This window comes from Podarcis melisellensis, assembly GCF_964234715.1.
Source record: "Podarcis melisellensis genome assembly, chromosome: 14".
In the NCBI taxonomy this organism is placed as follows: Eukaryota; Metazoa; Chordata; class Lepidosauria; order Squamata; family Lacertidae; genus Podarcis; species Podarcis melisellensis.
Window position 1 is genome coordinate 39308201 of NC_138546.1, and position 24989 is coordinate 39333189.

Here is a 24989-nt window from a genome sequence, read left to right on the forward strand (position 1 = left end):
GATGCCTTGCTTTGTTACATATGGATCCTGCCCTTCTTCCAAGGTTTCCGCAGCATTGTACCTTGGGTTCTCAGGTAGTCTCACATCCAGATACAGGCTAAGACCAGATCTTCTTGACCATATTAGATACTTTCAAGGTTCCTGCTCCTTCAAGAACATAGCTAGGGGAAACTAGAATTGTGCCACTGATCTTCCAAGGAAATAAGTTGGCCCTGGGCAAAATTTCCCCCTCCTTCCCATTGAAACTATTTTGGTCGTATTGATCCATCTAGCACAGTACAGTTTCCTTCAACTGCCAGCTGCTCTCCAAGATCAGAAGGCAGCTGAGATCCTTTTAACCGGAGGTGCCAGGGATTCATCCTGGCACCTTTGACATGCAGATCAGGCGATGTACCACTGAAGTACAGGCCCTTGCCCATTGCTTAAGTCATGCTTGCATTTTATGATGGGGTGGGGAACATGGGGTCCTTCCAGTGTTGTTGGACTCCAACTTCCATTATCCTTGAACCTCTCCATCTTTGGCGATCATTCGTAGCCAAGTAAGATTGTCTTCCATGAACACGGACTTAACAGTGAGTCTGTAAGTGACTGTGGACGCCATTTCTGGATCCACACGTCCTTCCATGGTGGGGACATAGGTTTCCAGGTTGGAGTTGATCATGGTGAGGGTTTGGTAAAGGCTGTTCTCCAATTGGAGCACTCGCAGACCAGGGTTTCCCACTTGTCAGTGTTTATACTACATTTTTAAAGATTTGCCTTGAGAGAGTCTTTGACCCTCTTTTGTTGACCACCAGCATCACACTTTCCATTTTGAAGTTCGGAATAGAGTAGTTGCTTCGGAAGACGATAGACATGACCATGCTGGCTGGGGTTTATGGGGGCTCCACCCCTATGGCATATGACTTTCTTCTTTCACTTTCCATCCCATCGCATTTTGAGTATTATAAGGGCATCTTCTCTCTTTTTTTGTTCTTAAAAAAATGCTTCCCATACCATTGTCTATTAGAGTAAAGCTAAATGGCTTTTCTTATACTGTAGAGTCTCCAAAAACTGGATGGAGAAGTGGTGGGGTGGGTTTTTGTTTTTGCAAGTGTGTGTGTGTGTGCGTGTGTGCGCACGCACTGGGGGAGGAAAAGAGGTGTGGGGGGGAGCGCACTGCCCCTCGGCAGCGCGATCCCGTTGGGGTTCCATTGCGGCTGCTCCCCCACCCACACTGGGCGCCCTGCCCCCACAGGACGCGCACCATCCTTCTTTGGGCAGGACACCACACCCCCAGGACGTGTGCCATGCCCCTTTGAGCAGCGCCCCCACCCCCATGACATGTGCCAGCCTCCCCTGCCTGCTCTCCACCCCCCAGTGCCGGAGCATGAAGCTCCGCCACTGTGTGCGTGTAAATAAAGTAAACATGTTGTTTCCACCATCCTAGGAAAAGCAGTGGTTTTCTAGTGATTTCTTACTTACCTCTTCCCAAAGCTTTTACCAGTGTTGTGTAGAGCCGCTAGGAGTCACTAGGGCTTTATTATAGGGGAGGAACATAGAGTCCGTTGTTGGTTCTAAAGCCCTGTAATATTTGGCAAGGTGAACAATGGAACGAGTGACTTAAGTGCAGCAAAAGGCTTCAGTGGTGTGTCTAGGGATGAGGGTGGGGGAATTTGATTCAGTTTAAAAGTGAACTTACCTGATTTGCCCCTTTCAAAACAGTGTGCAAACTAAAACACAACCAACCTTTGAAATTCACATTTTTCTTATTTTTTCAGTGCAATTCTCCAGCCAAACAGTGTATACAAAAAATGCATGTGCTTGGATAAGTTGTGCATAAAAATGCATGAAAATAACATGCAGAATATATTATAAAGGAAAATTCCTCTTCAGAAAGATTAGACAAAATTGCATAAAATGTGTGTTTTAAAAGAAATGTGCACCAAAATGCTGATGGATTTTAATGAGGACTCCCTTTTTTAAAAGTGGTGTTGTATCCAACTAAGTCCCACTCAGAGCAGACCCACTGAAGAAGTAGGACCGAGTCAGTCATGTCCATTAATTTAAATAGGTCTACTCTGAGTAAGACTAGCATTGGAAACAACCTATCCATGAGAGTGCATTGCTCTTGTGATAGGAATTTTGAGGTCTTAAATATATGTTCATAAGTGTACCAACCAAGCACGTACATAGATCGGCACAGGAAGACCGACCTGGAACCATTTTGATTCCTAAACTGAGCAAATGTTTTCTCTGCAAGGTCAAAGTGTCATTTTCTCTTTCCTCACATATCCTGTCTTAAGGGCATATTTAAGATATGAATAGGGTGTGAGCCTGTGACCTGGCCCAGGAACTACTGGTAAGTATTTATCATTACAAAAGACTGGCCAGGCTCCCCAGGCAATCCAATCAAGTAACCTGCCAGACAGGAGTAAAACAACATTCAAATTTCTGTTTTAGACCGCCTTTTCTGTGATGTAGGTATGATGTATCAAGGGGTGGTCTTAGGTTACTCCCCTTCTGTGATGTATGTATGATGTTTCTGGGGATGGTCTTGATCTACAGAGTGGCAATTTCAAAAGTCTTTATAAGGCCTTGCGTGCCATTGTTCTGGGTTCCTCCTCCACTCCTGCGGGTGAGGGGATTACCCTGTTGCAACAGATCAATAAAGATCAAGCTTACTAGCTGCTTTGCTTCTCAATATTCTCTGGTTGGCCTCTGCTATCTTCTCCTACCAATAGGGAACCTATGTAAGGACTCTATATGGGCTCTTGGATACCCCATAAGGGAAAAGGGCAATTTTTGTTTACAACACTCTTCAGAGGATCACATATTCACAGTGACCCATAATTAATAGACATACATTCCCTACTTCCATGTCTGGCTGCCATTCCAAACCAGGCAGGCAGAACCATAAAGGACTAAAGGATACCAGTCAATATCCAGATTTTCAAACCAAACAAGGTATTTCACAGTTGGGGGATTTGCAGCACATGTATGTACCCAGTCCAACCTACAATGTATGCACATTTATTTCACAGTACCGTACCCAACATAACTGGTGTTTTGCTAGTGAATAAAAGGCTCTGAACTCACAATGCACTTAAAGTCAAAACTCGCACACTCCTTAAAAAACCTAGAATCAGAATGTTCAGGTTTTCTTTTCCATTTCTTTTTGAAACAATGGCAAGGGGATAGTTAGGATATTTTCTCACTAAATGTATTTGCTTACAAATTTCTCAGGACTAATTGGAGTGCAATTAATCTGCAAAGTACATCTTGTAACCATGATAGCATCAGGCGACTAAGAGGTGTTTTCAAACCTTTAAAATGCATTTTGCTTCTTCATTCTTGAAATAATCACCATATGACTGTATAGCTCATTTCCTGAATGGCCTCCCAGCTTGTTCAGTCATTGGCTCCCGGTCAAAAGTAAAGCCTTTCCTTTCCCCTAAGCATCAACACAAGCCGTTCTTTTTAAAAAGGAGAAACCACTTAACTTGTAAAATGAAGTGTCAGAAAATCCACAGACATGTGCAAGGTTTGATTTAAACCATTCAAGAAGGCATTTGGGCATATAAGTGGCAGATAAATAAATAAATTTGCTGTTGGTTCTGAAAGGTGCAGCAGGTCTGGGCAAACTGCATGAGGAAAGTTTCGAGACAATGCATGAGAAACACTTTTGGAAAAATAATAATGTTTGTTTATTTTGTTTCCCCCAGGGCGTGGTTCATATTGGTTACACAGACTTGCCAAGTCGCATGGCTACTCAGGCCAGTAGCCTATATTCAAACAACATCTTGAAGTTATTAAAAGCTATTTCTCCCGACAAAGAATACTTTTACTTTGAGCCAAAGGATGATTTTGATTATGGGACTATTGATCATGTAATTAGAGGGACTATGGTAATGAAGGTGAGATTCTCCCTGCCCTCCACCTTCCCAAAATACTTCAATTAACAGTTTAACAAATGCATGCAGAAACCCTGTGAAACCCAGACTCTTAAAGAATAAAGGGGGAGCTTGCAAATGCATTTAATGGAACACAAGGTAAAGATAATTTAAGAGTTGTTACTGCTGATTCTTTGCTTGAGGCGTGAGTCTGGCTTTGCACCCGCAAGAGCAGCCAATATTGAACCCTCCAAGTGTGGTTGGACTACAGCCCCCATCAGACCTAGGCTGCAGCACCAGTGGTCTAGGATGATGGGAGTTGTAGTTCAACAACATCTGCAGGGCACCACTTTGGGACGCAGGTGCTGCTGTGGTCTAAACCACTGAGTCTCTTGGGCTTGCCGATCGGAAGGTTGGTGGTTCAAATCCCCGCGATGGAGTGAGCTCCCGTTGCTCTGTCCCAGCTCCTGCCAACTTAGCAGTTTGAAAGCACGCCAATGCAAGTAGATAAATAGGTACCACTGTGGCAGGAAGGTAAATGGCATTTCTGTGCGCTCTGGTTTCCATCACGATGTCCCATTGTACCAGAAGCGGTTTAGTCCTGCTGGCCACATGACCCGGAAAGCTGTCTGTGGACAAACGCCAGCTCCCTCGGCCTGAAAGCAAGATGAGCACCGCAACCTCATAGTTGCCTTTGACTGGACTTGTCCTTTACCTTTACCTTACCTGTGCAACAGAGATTCCACCTGTTATCTTATGACTATATCCTAATGAGAATCTTTCCCTGCTACAGGAAGGGAAAAAAATATTTCCTGCGCCTTTGCCCAAAACTGTACCACCTGCTGCCCCAGCTAAGCAAAAAACCGTCCTGGAGCTAGAAGCAGAAAAACAAGCTTCCATCTCACCATTTAGAAAGACCATGACGTCAGCAGGAGTTTATACGACAGGTATTTCATCTTTTAAAAAATTGTATAAGCCGCATTCCCTACACCTGCCTTGCACCTGCCTTTTCTACCAACTGTGGGTACAGCTGTAACCTCAGAAACTGGATATAATATTTGCACTGTATTTGCACCTGTAGGCCCAAAGCAGAGGGCAATTTCCCAGATTTTATGTGATCTTAATGTGTGCCAGCCTCACCATTAAGCCGAGTGTAGCAGCCGGCTTCAGGCAGCTGACTTTGGTTGGCATGCAGCGGCAGCAAATTATTCATTGATTTATTATTATCATTAGTTGTTTTAGTGCCAGGGAGGGGAAGAGGGGATTGGGTAGTATGTACCTTGACTGTGGGGTGCCATTTGCTATCCCCCCTCCCCAACAAGGCAGCAATATTTCTTGGTCTGGTCCTCCTGATAATAACCTACACATGTAGTGCCTATGTAAAAGTTGCACAGGGCAGGCACCTTAATCCCAGAGTGCGTTTACTAAACAGCTGGGGTGGGCAGCAGTACAGAGTTTTGCTGCCATATATATAGGAGGGACGTGGGTGGCGCTGTGGGTTAAACCACAGAGCCTAGGACTTGCCAATCAGAAGGTCGGCAGTTCGAATCCCCGTGACGGGGTGAGCTCCCGTTGCTCGGTCCCTGCTCCTGCCAATTTAGCAGTTCGAAAGCACATCAAAGTGCAAGTAGATAAATAGGTACCACTCTGGTGGGAAGGTAAACGGCATATCCGTGCGCTGCTCTGGTTTCGCCAGAAGCTGCTTAGTCCTGCTGGCCACATGACCTGGAAGCTGTATGCCAGCTCCCTCGGCCAATAAAGCGAGATGAGCGCCGCAACCCCCGAGTCAGCCACGACTGGAACTAATGGTCAGGGGTCCCTTTACCTTTTTATGGGGACGGTGTGGGGACTAAAGTTTTTCTCAGACTGGGATTTGTCAGGCTGCATATGCAGCTCTGTACGTTTTCCAGTTTCCTCCCTGGGGAGGAAAAAAACCACACATTGATGAGCATAGAAAAGTAATATGTTAAGGAGATGAGTTCTTCCTTCTTCCTGAGACATGCAGGGACTATTTTAACAGACAGCATTCAGATGTGCAACTCGCCGCTTGCTGTGGTTACAGGCTCCGAAAAGCTTTACCATTTTGTCGTAAGTTATGCAATCCCAGTGCTTCTTTGCCCTGAATAACCAGACTATTCACTTAGAATTGGAAAACAGACAATTGGTTGGTTGGCCAGATCAGGTTTCCATCATCAGCAAAGGATAAAGCAGACAGAGAAGGTCAACACAGTTTCTCTCATCAGGTAATGCTGAAGAGCCTGTGTGGTCTGCTGCATATTTTAACCATTTTCAGATGCTCCAATTGAAACTTTTCATACGAAGCGAGAAAAGAAGTCAATGGAGAAATTAGTGCCGTTTTTTTCATTTCGCTCTTCTGGGTGCTCTATCATTTGATGATTCGTTCAGACAAAATACTTAGCATCTCAGAATATGGCATTTCCGTTCCTGGATGCCAAAGTGTTCTGGAACAGGCAACTTGGCGAAGTGAATTCTATCCCAGGCAGGTCTCCCTTTTCTGGCAAAAGCAGAGAATGCAAGATATGCCTATAAAACCCTCTCTCGGAAAGCTGCTCCTGCTCCTGTTCTTATTGTTATCAAGGTCAAAATGCCAATGAATATGGGTGTGGGCTGATGATCTGGGTTCATCTGAAAGAAAAATGCATTTTTGATTTGATGCCTTTCTGTTTAGGCCTAACAACGGTTTTAGGGCTGGGCCTCATTTCTCCTAATGCTGCTTTTACGCAAATGGTTACCACCTTTGGGCTTGCTGGAATCGTTGGCTACCATACTGTTTGGGGTGTGACGCCTGCTCTTCACTCACCCCTCATGTCAGTAACTAATGCAATTTCTGGTAAGTCTTGACTCTTGTACACTTGGCTTTGTTTCGTGTGGTGATCACCAAAGAGCAGGCTTACTTATAAGAAAATTCAGAATGAATGTGCTTATTCAGATTTGAGGAATGGCCGTCCCAAAATAAGTGGCAGCCATGGTGGATTGGCTTCCATATTTTCTCTCGTTGTTGGGAAATTACTTAATACAATAGCAAAGATACCCAAAGACTGCTCATTGGTTGAAGTTATCAAATGCAGCCATCATTTGGGCAAACCCAACCAATGTATTATTATTATTATTATTATTATTATTATTATTATTATTATTATTATCTGAGAACACTGTAATGTAGGATTTCATCAGAAGCTATAGGACTTGATTGTCCATGCATTACGTCAATCCAAGTGGCCAATCCAAGTGTGGCTTAATATTTCTTTGGAAAGCCAGCAATGCCCATCAAGTGAAGTACACATGCTCTAAATGCTCTTTGAAAACAGTTCCTGCTTGTTCTGCATAGCAGCACATACTGAAGACCATTTTTTCTCCCATTCTGCCTTAAGATCTGCAACTGAGGCCCTACTCGTGAGTGTGACAGGGCCTTCTCTGCAGTAGCACCCCATCTCTGGAATGACACTCCACACCTTGGGAATGCACCCAGCACTGACATTGCTGACATTTGTCATCACGCATCTCTTTGCTCAGGCCATTGGGAAAGGAATGAAAACCGTAAAAAGCCACACAGCTTGCTGCTAGTTGAGTGGGTGTATTTTAATCATGTTTAGATACGGTTTTTGTTTTACAGGTTTGTTGTTTTATTGCTGTATTCCAACCTGGGTCCAGTTGGTAAAGGGCGAGTTAGAAATACAATCCATCCATCCATACCAACCACAGGGTTCTTTGACATTGCTGAGGGACAGTTTTATATAGCCAACAAGTTTTCCCTGGACTGTGTTATTTCATTCAGCAGCGTGAAAGGTTTGAATGCCCTTTTCCAAATGAAGAAGAACAAGACTCCCTTCACAGAGAAAACTAGCACATCAGAAAGATTCGTGTGAACCATTCTTCCAGCTAGTTTTCTAGCAGGGAGTTTTTTCACATCTGTGGTCAAGTATTTAAATATATCATCCCTCACCTGCATATTTATAGCAAGCGGTCATGGAAAAATGCTGCCATTTGATATTAGTCTTGTCTTTTTACTTTGACATAGCAATCTCCTTATGGTCCACAAACTGAACTTGGCCTGGAAGCCAATGCAGGTGCTGTTGAAGCTGATCCTACTTTCGGATATTAACTTTACAATCTTTGCCGTTTTATTTCTCTGTAAGAAGCCAGCCCTTGATAAGCAATTTCTGATAATTAACAATGGGCAGTATGGATTTAGCAATTTTTGTAGCTTGACAAACTCTGACGTCCTTGCACAGTCAGTAGAAGCGTCTGTACTGGCCCTTGAGGTGGTTTTTTTTTTAGTCTGCTTGCTCAGAAGAGGAGCAGAATGATGTTGACATTTTGAATAATCACCATATTCAACCACAACAGGAAACATCTGCTGGATAATTCAAAGATTTTGAAAAAAAAGTTTACTAATTACACATTCCTTAGTTATGTTATAAAGTCTAAACCTGTTCTGTTTTTCCTTTAGGACTTACTGCTGTTGGCGGTTTGGTGCTGATGGGGGGCTCATATTTTCCTTCCAGCGTACCACAGACATTAGCTTTACTGGCTGCGTTTGTTTCATCTGTCAATATTGCAGGTACAAATTTACTAATGTAAATAATATTTTTATTTTTTATTTATCTATACCCTGCCCATCTGGCTGGGTTTCCCCAGCCACTCTGGGCGGCTCCTAACATAATATTAAAAACATCAAATATTTAAAAATTCCCTAACCAGGGCTGCCTTCAGATGTCTTCTAAAAGTCAGATAGTTGTTTATTTCCTTGACATCTGATGGGGGGGCATTCCACAGGGCAGACGCCACCACTGAGAAGGCCCTCTGCCTGGTTCCCTGTAACATCTCTTCTCACAGTGAGGGAACCACCAGAAGGCCCTCGGCGTTGGACCTCAGTGTCCGGGCTCAATGATGGGGATGGAAAAGCTCCTTCAGGTATACTGGGCTGAAGCCGTATAGGGCTTTAAAGGTCAGCGCCAACACTTTGAATTGTGCTCGGAAATATACTGGGAGCCAATGTAGGTCTTTCAGGACCGGTGTTATATGGTCTCGGTGGCCACTCCCAGTCACCAGTCTAGCTGCCGCATTCTGGATCAGTTGTAGTTTCCGGGTCACCTTCAAAGGTAGCCCAATGTAGAGTGCATGGCAGTAGTCCAAGCAGGAGATAACTCAGTCACCATCCCAGGGCAGGTGGAATGCACTTTGGGGGATTCCCCTGGCTCCCTGTTTAGCTGGCTGGAGTTCCCGCCAGCTCCTGCTCTTTAAATTGGCCAATGAGAGGCCTGCTCTGTAGGGTGTGCTTCACTGGCTGAAAGGACATTGGCTGCCAATGAGGCATAATAAGCAGAATTACCTTCCGCCCTCAGTGCAGTTGGCGGAAGAGCACTACCTACTTATTTAACAGCTCTCAGGACTGCCCCAATTTTTTTTCTGCTTGAAGCAAAGCAGAAAAAATTACCCACACAAAAAACTGCAGAATACCCAGTTATTTTGGCACCTGAGGCAGAGGATCCCACAAGCACCTGCCCCCCTCCTTGGCAGTAAAAATGTAATAAGTTGAATGACTTAAAATTTGCTGGAGTCTTAGTCTTTAATCTGGGTAACTTTATCACAGCTAGAGATGGAGGAGAAATCCAGTTTGTATTTCAACATGATGCTACCCACTTTCTGAAACTATCAGAACTGAAACTCAGCCAGCCTTCAAAATTTGCCCTTCCCTGAATTTTGCAATGCGGTTCTTCAGCCAAGTAAGATGTAGAAAAATGTGCACACTAGGGTAAAGTGTGCATCCAAATGCATATATTAATGAAAATTTCATACAAGAATGCATTATATTGTGGAAAACTGCTTTGCAAAAGTGAGGATATTAGAAAAAAATTCATACAAACGTATGTATATTAGGAGAAATATACACTAAGATGCTAATGAATTTTCATGAGAGCTTTTTTTTTTAATGAAAACAGTTGTGGAAATGTAGTGAATTGAATTTAAGCCTGGAAAATTGAGAAACAGAGAAAAAGGAAATATAGGGCTCTAACTGTTTCTTCATTTTCATTCTAAAAATCCATGTTCCTTTTTTCCCCAACAGGTGGCTTCTTAATTACCCAGCGAATGCTGGATATGTTTAAACGACCAACAGATCCACCAGAATATAATTATCTTTATCTCCTCCCTGGAGGGGTGTTTGTTGGAGGATATGGTGCTTCTCTTCTCAGTGGACACAGCATTGAGCAGGTCAGAAATCATTTCTAATTTTTACCATCCATTTGCGCAGATTGTCTTAGCAGAGATGGTAAGCAAGCCAAATCAGTGCTTATGATCTACTCTTAAGCAAAGCCAGATCTAGATTAAGGGGATAAGAAGCATGCACTACGTATTGTAGCAACACAAATATACCATAAAGTCATCAAAGAAATTAACTAAAATTAAAGTAATAAATGCATTGAAATCAAAGGGGAAATCTTCACACACAAATCATTCACTACAGTCATTTTTTCAAACAGATGTTTTCTGGTTTTGACAGCGATGAAATCTACGATGTCTTACCTCTAAGGGGCTCAGGGTGGCATTAATATTAATAGTAATAGTAATAGTAACAACAACAACAACAACAACAACAACAATATATAACACCGGTCCTGAAAGGCCTACATTGGCTCCCAGTACGTTTCCGAGGACAATTCAAAGTGTTGGTGCTGACCTTTAAAGCTCTAAATGGCCTCAGTCCAATTTAGAAGGGAAACCCAGCCAGATGGGCAGCATAGAAATAAGAAATTATTATTATATTATTATTATACCTGAAGGAGCATCTCCACCCACATTGTTCAGCCTGGACACCGAGGTCCAGCTCCCAGGGCCTTCTGGCGGTTTCCTCCCTGTGAGAAGTAAGGTTACAGGGAACCAGGCAGAGGGCCTTCTCAGTAGTGGCACCCATCCTGTGGAACACCCTCCCATCAGATGTCAAGGAAATAAACAACTATCTGACATTTAGAACAGATCTGAAGGCAGCCCTGTTTAGGGAATATTTTAATGTTTGATTCTATTTTTAATATTCTGTTGGGAGCAGCCCAGAGTGGCTGAGGAAACCCAGCCAGATGGGTGAGTATTATTAATAATAATAATTTATATTTATACGCCACCCATCTGGCTGGGTTTTCCCAATAGAATATTCCCAATAGAATATTAAAAACATGATAAAACGTCAAAAATTAAAAACTTCCCTAACCAGGGCTGCCTTCAGATGTTTTCTAAAAGTCAGATAGTTGTTTATTTCCTTGACATCTGATGGGAGGGAGTTCCAGAGGGCAGGCACCACCACCAAGAAGGCCCTCTGCCTGGTTTTCCCTCTCCCTTGTCTTTACAATTTGGTTTGCCATTTCACAGAGGAACAAGAACAGAAAAAAATTAAACATGGTGTCAGTTTTCAGCCTTCATTTTCATTTACTTTAAACAAGAATGCAGGCAAATGGGGTGATACGTTTTATTTTTTGGACTCCCTTACGTTCAAAACAAAGCAGGTGAACAAAATCATATTTGAACAGAAAACTGACAAATGCTCTGGAACATTGGTCACACAACAGGTATAAAACATTGGCTTTTTTTACCAACAGCTGTATAGGGGGAATCCATTATTTGATATTGCTTAAGAAAATACCTATACCTGTTGCTTAGATTATGTAGGGTGGCTCATTGTTCTTCCCATCAAATAAAAGACAAAACCGAGCTGTTCAATAAAAAGTCTATTCTTTTATTAAATCTCCAGAAGTGTCTACTGAGCCAAAGCTTAATTGTAGACTAGAACAGATGTTGGCAAATTATTTTCAAGATTCAGAGCAGCGAATTGGCATGCAGCCCCTTCTAGAAGTGCATTGTACCGTGCAACAAATACTGAGGAGAAATTGCATCTACACTTTACACTAATATTCTACTGCCAAATTAATATACAGTGGTACCTCAGGTTACAGACGCTTCAGGTTACAGACTCCGCTAACCCAGAAATAATACCTCTGGTAAAGAACTTTGCTTCAGGATAAGAACAGAAATCGCACGGCGGCGGCGCAGCAACAGCAGGAGGCCCCATTAGTTAAAGTGGTACTTCAGGTTAAGAACAGTTTCAGGTTAAGAACGGACCTCCAGAACGAATTAAGTTCTTAATCCGAGGTACCACTATATATTTTATGGATTATCTTACTTCATATGTATCCTGCTCTGCCTCTAAAGAGGTCAGTGCAGAATCTGTAGCAGATTTAAAGATGTTTTGAAAACAAATACTAGGAAAGATCAATGGAATAGAAATAGAAATATTGTTTGATCCTATTTGAATGTCAGATGTCAAGGAGATAAAGAACTATCCAACTTTTAGAAGACACCTGAAGGCAGCCCTGTATAAGGAAGTTTTTAACGTTTGAAGTTTTATCGTGTTTTCCTAATATTCTGTTAGGCGCTGTCCAGAGTGGCTGGGGAAACCCAGCCAGATAAGTGGGGTACAAATTATTATTATTATTATTATTATTATTATTATTATTATTATTACTTTCAGAAAAATGAGAACAGGAGAACTTTGCTAGAACGGGCCAAAAGACCACATGGACTACCATACTCTTCTCATAAAAAGGAAAAACAGTTAATATATATTTTTAATGATAGCAGCAAAAGTACTGGTGACCTGGCATTGGAAAACAGAGGAATTTACCAACAGTAAGAGTCTGGGAATCAAAATGTTGGACTTAAACTCAATCTGCAAGATTAAGTTAGATCTGCAAAATTAACCAAATTGGAGAGAATAGAATAAGAGCAGATTTTAACTGCATTAAATTAATGAATAATTCTATTCAACATATTATTAAACTAAAAGTACAGTTGGTTACAAAAGTAAGTTAAAATTGGGCAGTATAAAGATATCAGAGGTGTCGTGTTTTGTATTTTGGCCCGTCTATTTCATACAGTTTGTATAGTTTGATCAGAAATTTAAAAATCAACATCTTAATCGCTATATACCAAAAGATAAAACATTTACGTTATTCCTGTTGTAGAATCATAGAAGTGTGGAATTGAAAAGGGTCAACCCATTGCATTGCAAAAATCACAGTTTATAGTTATCATTATTATTCTTAGACTTCTTAGATGCTTGCTACCCAAAAGTCTCAAAGCAACTTACAGCACATTTGAAAACATAAACATAAATACATTATAACTTTTTTAAAAGTATACATCAGTTACTTATTTTAACTTTTCCTTTTAGAGAGAAGAAAGGCATATTCTGTACACTATGAGCTAGTCATCTGTTTTTATGATGACACAAAAAACACCTTTCATATTTCTGGAAATGCGGACAGGATAAAAGATGTCTGTGTTAGCCTTGGTTAAATAAGGGTGGAATGACTAGATTATTCTAATTGGGTTCTTCTGCTTTGTGACTTTAATGAACATTGTTGGGGAAGGGGAAATTTAGTAACACATTTTTCTTCTTCTTCCCTAAAGATTACATTGAACATTTGTGATTAGCAGTGGGGGAAATAGCATATGCTTTTCAAACATAAGGAGAACACCACATGTTCTATATAAATGCATTGTCATACAGGGATTTCAAAGCATTTTGGTGTATCAAAACACTAAAAAATCAAAGTGAGAGGAAAATCTGACGGAATGATCTCACAAAGCTGGCATCTTTAAAATGTGTTTGAACTAGTGATCTGTAACTCTTCCACACATAAGAACAATGGCTGAAACTTAAAAAAAAGAAAACTTGGCATAGAAGAAACTGAATAAATCTAGCAAGGATGGTTATACCAATAAACCATAATCTTGAGCTACTCAGTTCTTCCCTTGTTATACACCTCTGGAAGAATGTGATAAGAGCTAAGGGTTGTATTCCGTGCTAGTCCTACTCAGTGCAGAGCCACTAGAGTTAATGATCATGGCTAATACATGGAGGATATGGCTATGTTGCGTCGCAAGTCCCCTCCCCCCATGTGAAATGAAGACACTGGACACATTATTTAAGGTTAATGGGCATAAAAGGCCACAACTTTATTGATTACAGGAATTGGAAGGTATTGGCCTTAGGCATTGGCTCCTATCGACTACCCGGCGTGGAGACCGGGAAGGGTTATCCACCAGCCATGGGAGTCCTGTTGAAGTATGCCAACTAGGATCCCACGGGTGTCACCGCTCGGGGGCATGCCGTGGGCCCTCACCTCCCTAGGTTTCGAACAGGGCAACACCCCTCGGAGTCCTCTACTGGACTACCCTTTTCATTGGGGAAGGTGATGGCGCTTCTTTCCCCCCCTTCATTTGCATAACAATTACCCCTGCCAATGCCTAACCGCCAATACCGAGGAAGTTGTGACGTTTGCTACAAGGTAGGCGAAAAAACCAAATGGCTGGAAGTGCGCCAAGTTGGAAAAATTCATACCAGGCCCCTTGCAGCGACCAACCGGAGTCCCTAGCAAGGTCAAAGCTAGCTAAGCCTAAAGGGTGGGTGGCATGGGAAAACCAGGCAGCTGGAACGGGGCAAAGAGGGCGGTCCCTGGGCATGCCAGCCTTAAATGGGCTAAGCCATGCCTCCCCAGCCCGCCGATTGGCGGGCCAGGTCGTAGGCACGCCTGGGGATTCCCTCGTTCTCGCGGGGGCTAAGAGCCAGCCCCCGCGAGAGTGGGAGGGGTGGGCCCGCAACCCCACCTCTTCTCCAGCTCGGAAGTGGCTTTCTATCACACTCAGAGGCAGAATGTCTTCAGTTGGTGGGAATTGTGAGACGCCAAGCGTGCTGTTGCACCGGAGTCCTGCTTACAAACTTCCCAAAGATTGAACCCTTTGAGAAGAGTATGGTAGACCACGTGGCCTTTTGGCCTGATCTAGCAAAGTTCTCCTGTTCTCATTTTTCTGGAAGTAATAATAAAATAACCATAATTTATTATTTATACCCCACCTATCTGGCGGGGTTTCCCCAGCCACTCTGGGCTGCTCCCAACAGAATATTAAAAACACGATAAAACGTCATACAATAAAAACTTTCCTAAAGGGGCTGCCTTCAGGTGTCTTCTAAAAGTCAGAGAGTTGTTTATTTCCTTGACATCTGATGGGAGGGCGTTCCAAAGAACGGGCGTCAGTACTGAGAAGGCCCTCTGCCCGCTTCCCTGTAACCTCACTTCTCGCAGTGTGGGAACCGCCAGAAGGTCCTTGGAGCTGGACCTCAGTGTCCGAGCTGAATGATGGGGGTGGAGATGTTCCTTCAGGTATATTGGACCAAGGCCATTGAGGGCTTTAAAGGTCAGCACCAACACTTTGAATTGTGTTCGGAAATGTACTGGGAGCCAAAGCAGATCTCTCAGGACCGGTGTTATGTGGTCTCGGCGGCCACTCCCAGTCACCAGTCTGGCTGTCGCATTCTGGATTAATTGCACTTTCCGGGTCACCTTCAAAGCTAGCCCCACATAGAGCGTATTGCAGAAGTCCAAGCGGGAGATAACTAGAGCATGCACCACTCTGGCGAGACAGTCTGCAGGCAGGTAGGGTCTCAGCCTGCGTACTAGATGGAGCTGGTAGGCACCAACCTCATTCCTGATGCTCCTTTAGTTAAAAAATAATCTCATACTACAGCTGCCTTTCCTTTTGCTCACACCAAACAAGTCACATACTCGTTTACAGCTTGCTGTGCAGAAGGCTTTGTGATAAGTGGGATGTCAGTCCCAGATTTAAGAACTATCATGGTTTTCTTTCATTCACTGCTTTGGGTGATTTCAGTTTTTGTCTCTCTCAGATGATGTATCTGGGCTCAGGTCTTTGCTGTGTAGGTGCGCTAGCTGGATTGTCCAGTCAGAGCACCTCTAGACTTGGCAATGCTTTAGGAATGATTGGAGTTGCTGGCGGCATAGCAGCTACGTTCGGTGCTCTGAAACCATCCCCCGAAGTGCTGGCCCAGATGTCTATGGCCATGGCTATGGGTGGAACAATGGGTGAGTACTATACTAACTAAACCATGGGTAGGCAACCTAAGGCCCGGGGGCCGGATGCGGCCCAATCGCCTTCTCAGTCCGGCCCGCGGACGGTTCAGGAATCAATGTGTTTTTACATGAGTAGAATGTATCCTTTATTTAACATGCATCTCTGGGTTATTTGTGGGTCCTGCCTGTTGGTTTTACATGCGTAGAATGTGTGCTTTTATTTAAAATGCATCTCTGGGTTATTTGTGGGGCATAGGAATTTGTTCATTTCCCCCCAAAAAATATAGTCCAGCCCCCCACAAGGTCTGAGGGACAGTGGACTGGCCCCCTGCTGAAAAGGTTTGCTGTCCCCTGAACTAAACTACTGAACTTAAGCAGGAAGCAGGGAATATTGTTTTACTGTTTGCTGTGTTTTCTAGGTAAAGGTAAAAGGTAAAGGACCCCTGGATGGTTAAGTCCAGTCAAAGGCGACTATGGGGTGCAGAACTGCTGACCTTCCAATCAGCAAGCCCAAGAAGCTCAGTGATTTAGACTATAACACAGTGTTCTAGGACATGTTTTCATTTAATTCAGGGCATTTGCAAGCCCTAACAGGCTGACCTTAATTATGTGGTTCTTAGATCATGGATGGATGGATGGATGGATGGAGTAGAAAGATAATTGCACCAGCCGTTGGAATTTATGTACAAAGCAGTAGATGTTGGTCCATTAGGGTGAATTGGACACTGCCCCACAAATTTCAGAGGTCTTTCCTCTGCACCTTTCTGAACACACCCATTATTCTGTCTAAAAGTGCTGTTGGGCTGCCATAATAACACACATCTGTATGGAACAAGTAGTTTGGGAATGTGGTTCCTTACCCTGCAACCATCAGCTGCCCAGGAGGCTCAGGGACTTTGTTTAAGTATTTATCCCAGGGATTTCTCTATTGCCCTTCATCAAAGCATCACAGGGCAGTTTACAAAATTTAAATATCACAAATGCCTAATATAAGGCTGAAATTCCAGCATCACTCACCTGGTTGGGAGTAAGCCCAACTGAATGCAGTGGGACTTAGCTTCAGGATTGCATGGTAAAACATGAAAACGCTTTGTGTGCAAAGGAACAATATCTTTGGCCCTGCACATCTGAACAGGACTGAAGCTGCAGAGTTTCTTTCTCACCACTATAGCAGCATTCATATTGCCCCAAATGAACTGTCCAATGCTGTATACAGTGGTACCTCGGGTTATATACGCTTCAGGTTACAGACTCCGCTAACCCAGAAATAGTGCTTCAGGTTAAGAACTTTGCTTCAGGATGAGAGCAGAAATTGTGCTCCGGCGGCGCAGTGGCAGCAGGAGGCCCCATTAGCTAAAGTGATGCTTCAGGTTAAGAACAGTTTCAGGTTAAGTAGGGACCTCCGGAACGAATTAAGTACTTAACCCGAGGTACCAATGTATTCTTGAACTAGTTGACAAAAAGTGACTAAGTGTGATTATTTCCAAAGAAAAATCCACGTGTTGATTCTTCTTACTGGTTTATGGGGCCCCTGTATGCTGCTCTGATCTACTGTAAAAGGTAAAGGTAAAGGGACCCCTGACCATTAGGTCCAGTCGCGAATGACTCTGGGGTTGTGGCGCTCATCTCGCTTTATTGGCCGAGGGAGCCATACCGGAAGACAATGCTTTTATGAGAATTTGAACTATTGCTACTGCAGGTAATACGAAGGCCTCACTGCCAAGGCATCAGTGATCCATCAGTCAGTGGATTGTTAAGCATCTTTTGGGACTTAAGAGGTATATTTAACTCCAAAAGGTGGCAGTCTTGACTAAGAGGAAAAATGACAAAATAGAGAAGCAAGATATGTATGTTTTAAACATAGGGGGCATTTCCTCTGGAGCCAAATTTGCAGCCAGTTGCTATGAAACAAAGTAGTTTTCGTGACACTGGTGTTTATGAACTTTTGTTATGCTACTTTCCCAAAGTCTGTTTGGCCCCCACAAGGCCAAGCATCCCCCAAGCATATCCATTCTAAATTGTAAAATCAGCTTGCATGTTTTTGTTTTTAAAAAAAATAGTTTTGTGAATAATCCCTCAGTGAACATAAATGGAGGACAAAATAATGAGAACCTATGTTTTCATTATGAAATAATGAAATAATGAAAATCTGTGTTTTGCTCTTTACCAGGACTGAAATCCCTTTCCATCAAATATTGATATATCTTGTGCCATTTTTAAAGGATGGCTAATAATAGTTTAGAAATTGGCAGAGCAGAATCCCAGTCCAGTTTTTATGAGTCATCTAAGAAGCATATAAGAGACGTGGGTGGCACTGTGGGTTAAACCACAGAGCCTAGGACTTGCCGATCAGAAGGTCGTTGGTTCGAATCCCTGCGACGGGGTGAGCTTCCGTTGCTCGGTCCCAGCTCCTGCCAACCTAGCAGTTCAAAAGCACGTCAAAGTGCAAGTAGATAAATAGGTACCACTCCGGCAGGAAGATAAACGGCATTTCCGTGCGCTGCTCTGGTTCGCCAGAAGTGGCTTAGTCATGCTGGCCACATGACCCGGAAGCTGTACACTGGCTCCCTCGGCCAATAAAGCGAGATGAGCTCCGCAACCCCAGAGTCGGTCACGACTGGACCTAATGGTCAGGGGTCCCTTTACCTTTACATTTAAGAAGCATATAGAGCATACAGAACTCACTGCCACCCCCACTCTGTGTAGTAGCAAAATTTCAGGGGGTTCCGGGTGCTCACCCAGGGTTGGTGTTCCTTTGGAGAATTGAAGACGCAGCAGAGACTGTCATAGCTTTAAGAAACATTATTTATTCACATGATTACACCTTCAGTCTGCATGGAGGGAGTCCAGATCTTACAGCATGGTCATTTCAAGAGGGACTTGTACAGCACTGGAGTGCAAGGCCTCTTTCCCAGCCACAGTCTTCAGCCATGCTGCCCAAGATGGATCACCCCCTTTGTTCTCTCCTTCTTCCTAGCACACCTTGCTATAAAGACTCTTTTCCTGTCATCTCAAGCACACACCCCATCATCATAGCAACCTCTGTCTGCCCAAGCCCAATATTCCTCTTAAATGGACCATCAACACCTTTTGTCAGGGAAGTGGGTGGCACTGTGGTCTAAACCATTGAGCCTCTTGGACTTGCCAATCGGAAGGTCAGCAGTTCGAATCCCCGCAGCAGAGTGAGCTCCCATCGCTCTGTCCCAGCTCCTGCCAACCTAGTAAATCCGAAAACATGCCAGTGCAAGTAGATAAATAGGTACCACTGTGGTGGGAAGGTAAGCGGCATTTCCTTCCGCTCCGGTTTCTGTCACGGTGTCCCATTGCGGCAGAAGCAGTTTAGTCCTGCTGGCCACATGACCCAGAAAGCTGTCTGTGGACAAACGCCGGCTCCCTCGGCCTGAAAGCGAGATGAGCACCACAACCCCATAGTCACCTTTGACTGGACTTTACCTTTACTTTTTTCAGTACAAGAAGATCAAGAGTAATCAACCCAGCACTGTGGTTCTCAGTCTCAGAGTATTACGTAAGAAGAGCTCCAGTTTTATCCCAGGATTCCATGATACATTTTCCAAACAACAGTGTCCCGTGTTTATTCCAAACTTTAAATCATAGCTAAGTCCCTGTAGGAACAGGCATTCATTGTAGAAATAGACAATACCGGTAGGAAGTGGGTATGGTTATTTATGCCGGTGGTTTTCAAAATGTCTACCTCCAGAGAGTTCTGTCGATGCAGGCATGGCTGCCAAGAAACCCTGGCACGTTGCAGAGGATTCTGGGTGTTCTTCCAGGGCAACCTCTCTCTTTGTAGATCACTTCTGGCTAAGAGTGTTAGCTCTCCACATCACCCTGCTAGGACTGAGGGTGCCCCAGGACACACCCAAGCATTGCAAGGATATAGTGGACAAACTGTCTCTCAGGGTTGTTTGTTTGCCATTATTTATCTGCTCCTGACGATTCCCTGTTATGCTTCCAAGGTAGCCCAGGACACCCCAGGAAATTGCTTGAAAATTACTATTTCATGCCATAGTTTGATCTTCCAGCTATCCTTCTATTTAATACAGTCTGCCAACTGCAGATCGCTCTCCCACTCTCCTTCCCCTGATGGGGTTGTGGCTCTGACACCCTATTTTTGCTCTGAGATCTTTAGATGCTATTGCCTTGAGAGAGGTCCTTGCGACACCTTCTTTTGAGAGAGGGCTTAAAATAAGCTTGCGATTTCCTATTATTTTGTCTTTGCACAAAAAAAGGGGGGGAAATAACTTAAGAAAGTAAAGTAAACAGCCTTTTGTTACTTAACTGGCTGTTTATGTTTCTAAGACGGTATGAAATACAATACAACATTTTCTTTAACGACAACAACAAAAATATCTTGGATCTAAATTGTTTCCTTTTGCAGGTCTCACCATTGCGAAACGGATTGAAATTTCCGACCTTCCTCAGCTTGTTGCTGCATTTCACAGTCTGGTGGGTTTGGCAGCAGTTCTGACATGCATTGCAGAGTACATGATCGAATATCCACACCTTGATGTCCACCCTTCTGCTAATGTTCTCAAAACAGTGGCCTATTTGGGCACCTATATTGGGGGTGTAACATTCAGCGGTTCTTTAGTGGCATATGGAAAACTACAAGGTACGCTCAATTATTTTTATTTTTATTCCCTGCAGTTTAGACACCCAAAGTTACAGCGTACAGACTTCTGCTCTTAGAGTTAGGAACGCTGTTCATGCTGAATTTCCATAAGGGTTGATGCCAGCCAGAAAGAAAGAAAGAAAGAAAGAAAGAAAGAAAGAAAGAAAGAAAGAAAGAAAGAAAGAAAGAAAGAAAGAAAGAAAGAAAGAAAGAAAGAAAGAAAGAAAGAAAGAAACCTTTGAAAATTTTGTGGCTTGGTCCCAAGATTTGCTGAACAAGTAAATAGTTGCTTCGGACACAGCAATTTATTTGCAGAGTAGCTGTTGTGTCATAATATTACAAACTGGCATTGTGTGAGTTATGCAGTCACAACAAGGACCAGCAAAGAGTAGCAGACCAAGTGCTGCACTTAGACTCGAAAAGACCTGGGTTCAAATCCCTGATTTCCAAACGGCTTTCTCCTTGCAGAAGAGACCACCCATTGAAAGAAATCTCCTTGACAAAAAGCAGGATAGTGGACCCTACAAACATATATCCAGCAAGTTTTATTAACGCTCCGCTGACCAAACCTCAGTCTTAAAACTTAACATCACAGGACTGGAAAGGACATCCAGATTAAAACCCCCAAATAGCAATAAAATATTAACATGCCAAAACATTAAGCCTCAATATTGGTTTTTCCCTCCCTAGGTATATTAAACTCTGCTCCGCTTCTTCTGCCTGGTCGCCATTACCTGAACGCTGGGCTGTTGGCAGCTTCAGTTGGCGGCATGATTCCTTTTATGCTAAGCCCCAGCTATACGACCGGCATGGGCTGCCTCATAGGAGTTTCAGGACTCTCCTCGATCATGGTATGAATAGAAATGGAAGCTTTGGGTTTGAAGGAGGGGAAAGGTGGGGCAAGTCAGGAACCAGAGGTGAGGGCAGAATTGGGTCAAGAGGGAACCTGGTGAGTGTTAGAATTCCTGTTCCATGATTGCAGTCATGGGATTTTTGTCTATCACATGATGGTATAAGTTTTGACTCCACAGAGTGGGAAGTGACGGAGACAGGATGTTTGTGTTACTGTGTCCCGTGAAGTGGGACTATTGTCCTTTGTTCTTTTTCTCTTTGCTGTCTGATGCTAGAGAGAGAGGGAGCCATGTTGCAGTGCTCCATGTGTGTTTATATGTAAATAAAGTAGATTAGCCCAAATGCTGAGTTGCTGAGGTCTGTCACGCATGATGCGCAAACTCTGCGGATCCCTAAACGTGCTGGTGTCTGTTGGCATCGGTCGCTATAATGTTCGGGCTGAAGAAAGATCTTGAGGCTCCTGAACAAATGACCAGGAGGGAGAGAACATGCCAGTCGGGCATGTGTCTCTGCCAGGGTCCTACTCGAGTGTAGGCCGAACTCCTGACAGTGAGTCAGGGCATAAACTTCTAGAACAGGTTGGTAATGGTAGGAAGATGGAGTCAGGGACACTGGACTGTGAAACAGATATATTATGCAGTGAGGCTGGCACAAGTCTAGTGAGCTGATAATGTGCAGTTCGAAAAATGGGAGAGGGGGTCAGATACATTAGGCGTATTAATTAAGCACTTAAAGATGAAGCAATGTCAGGGACGGCATGTACACAAATTATACAAGGGTAAGATGTGCTCAGTCTCCGTACTGAAAACAAACTGCCCAAACTATATTTTAAAAGCCCTTCTTCTTTTTGACTCGAACCTCCTCCTCTTCACCTTCATCTTCAGGCAGGTAACATCCTTGTAAAGTAGCCATTTTGTGTGTGCCTATTACAGTTACTGTATGTGTTAAGTTGTGGGTGAACATATCAGACGACACAGCGATTCTTCAAACAGCTCTTGTTTATTCAGAGGCCAGAACTGAACTGAACTGAACTGAAGGGTTCAGTTAACCTGCTTATATAGAGCTCCAGTACAATGTAACTGTAACAATTTTCTAAAGCTATCCAATCACTGAACATCACTTTCGATCCCTTATTTGCATAACTATCTACAGTATCCCCCTGCTGGCCCAGGGTGAAAACTTCAGTACATAACAGTACAAAGACAGATTAATAAATGAATCATTGCCGTATAGGTAGATAAGTACAGACTCCTTTGAAGAAACCACTGGTACGGGATGTAAACAAGGAGCAAAGCATGTTTTGTATTCGTTCATGTTCCTCCATCTCCTTTCTATAGTGTGGGTTGTCAAAGAGGGGAATTTGTTTAGCTGGAAAATCTGCTTTTAAAAGCAACCCTCTTGTCATGCTCCTTGGCGAGTCAGACAATGGGGTTGGTAGTAGGTTGGTTTTTTTCTTTGTTTTTAAGTAAGGCCAGCACTGAAATATACTGGGTTTTTAGACCCCAGTACGTATTAACTTGCCAGAATGTGGTTTAGCTGGTTAGCAGAGTGCAATCATGGAACGTCAGCTACCCTTGGCATGCAAAGATATTCCAGACAAAAAGGCTGGGTATAAATTTAGTAAACAAATAAATAGCAGTGACATAGTCTGCACTGTTGATCACAAACAAGATAATTTAGGGTATATAATTGCTCCTGGACCCTGGGGTGGGATGGAGAAGCAACTATTTTGATGTTGCTGTCGTTCAGCCCAATAAATCATATTGTTTTCCCTATTGCGTGTGTAAGAAATATAAAAGAAGTCAGACTGGTTTTTTTAGTGTGGTGGTTGGGCCGCCAGCAAAGGGTGTGCTGTGCTGCCTATTTTGAATTTCAAGCAAGGTAGCACAAACTTCTCCCACGAATATCCAGCGTCTGCTGAGCAATACAAGCTGCAGCTGCGGCTGGAAGGGGCTGGCGATGTTCCGAGGACTCCGCAGAGCCCTCTTCAAAATAGTTGTGCGGCTCTATAGAAATTCCATGAAAAAATCCAGTGCAACCCCTTCAGGATCCCACAAACCACATCTGCAGGGTTCCAAAAACTTCTTAGCTGCGGGCTTTATGGTGAAATAAGCTACTGGTTTAATCAGTCAGATGTTATTGTAATCCTAGATTGGAGAGAGAAAGAGAGAGATAACAGTATGAGCCAAGAACGGGCTTGATGTAGGGTTCCCAAATGTCTGTTTGACGTAACCAAGATCTCTGGGTAGATGCTTGCAATTTTGTTTTTTTTGGGGGGGGGTAATAATTAATGCCCTTCTTTTGCACCATTCAGACTACTGTGGCTGTAGTACACTAGGAAATATAGGGAGCATTGTAGTAACACTGTCATGTGAAGGAGTCAATAGGTTTTTGGGAAGGACAGTAAGATGGGCAGATCAGAAGAGTCCTTATTGGCACTTCTAGATATTTAATTGAACTGTCCTCCATTCCAATTGCCAATGCAAGGCATATATGACTTTTGCCATAGAAATGGAACAAAGCACCTGTAGAGTGGACTGTCCAGAGTCAACCTTTACTTTAATTACTTAAAGTACTTCTTCTTCTTCTTCTTCTTCTTCTTCTTCTTCTTCTTCTTCTTCTTCGATCACTCGTGGCCGAGTAAGATTGTCTTCCATAAACACGGTCTTAACAGTGAGTCCATAAGTGACTGTGGAGGCCAATTCTGGATCCACACATCCTTCCACAGTGGGGACATAGGTTTCCAGGCAGGAGTTTGCCAAGCGTGCCTTCCTCTTAGCACATTTCCCCCTTTTGCCCAAATTTCAAGCGTCTTCAAAGCCCATTGAAGATATAGGATTGCGGGTGAGAATTGATCACTGTGTGGATTTGCCAAGCGTGCCTTCCTCTTAGCACGTTTCTCCCTTGCGTTCTGAGTTCAAGTGTCTTCAAAGCGCATGACACCTTTGGTAAAGGCTGTTCACATGCCAGTGTTTCCCAATTGTTGGTGTTTATATTACAGTTTTTTAGATTTGGCTTGAGAGAGTCTTTCAACCTCTTTTGTTTAATGCTTTCCATTTTTAAGTTTGGAATAGAGTAGTTGCTTTGGAAGATGATAATCAGGCATCCACACAACCTGATCAAAGTTGATGTTGAAGAATCATTGCTTTAACACTGGTGATCTTTGCTTCTTCCAGTACACTGGCATTAATTTTACTTAAAGTGCTGGCCATGTATGACCGCAGTCTTTGTTTAATCTCTATGCCTCACACATACTGCTGATTAAACTCCCATTTCTTTCCTCCCCGCTCCTTTTCTTTCTAATGCGGACCTTATACACTCTTGCTGTTACTTAAACCTGACCTACATTGGGTTCACCTTCCCTTTTTGGCACGTGAAAATGGCAGGGAGTAACCCTGACGGCAGCTATTGGTGGAGCGGATATGCCTGTGGTGATCACAGTACTCAACAGCTACTCTGGCTGGGCCTTGTGCGCAGAGGGGTTTCTTCTGGACAACAACCTGATGACCATTGTTGGAGCCTTGATTGGTTCTTCCGGAGCTATCCTGTCTTACATCATGTGTGTGGTAAGTAGGGGCAGGGGAGAAATTTCAATCAGTTCTCCTTTGAAGGTGAACATGTCTAATTTGCGCTTTCCAACCAGAGAATTGAAGCACAGCCAAGCTGTGAAACTCACACTTCTCCAAATTTTGC

General features: G+C 43.4%; 1 protein-coding gene across 1 annotated transcript in view; it reads left to right on the forward strand.

The window, feature by feature from the left end:
• The window catches only part of LOC309356764 (NAD(P) transhydrogenase, mitochondrial-like), a 71907-nt gene that overhangs the window by 33369 nt on the left and 13549 nt on the right, over nt 1-24989 (forward strand). The window contains exons 9-17 of the mRNA XM_081888472.1: nt 3702-3893; nt 4663-4816; nt 6559-6720; nt 8341-8451; nt 9958-10103; nt 15628-15823; nt 20211-20444; nt 21135-21295; nt 24683-24862. Of these exons, the coding sequence (XP_081744598.1) occupies nt 3702-3893; nt 4663-4816; nt 6559-6720; nt 8341-8451; nt 9958-10103; nt 15628-15823; nt 20211-20444; nt 21135-21295; nt 24683-24862 (1536 nt within the window). The remainder of the gene's footprint in view (nt 1-3701; nt 3894-4662; nt 4817-6558; nt 6721-8340; nt 8452-9957; nt 10104-15627; nt 15824-20210; nt 20445-21134; nt 21296-24682; nt 24863-24989) is intronic.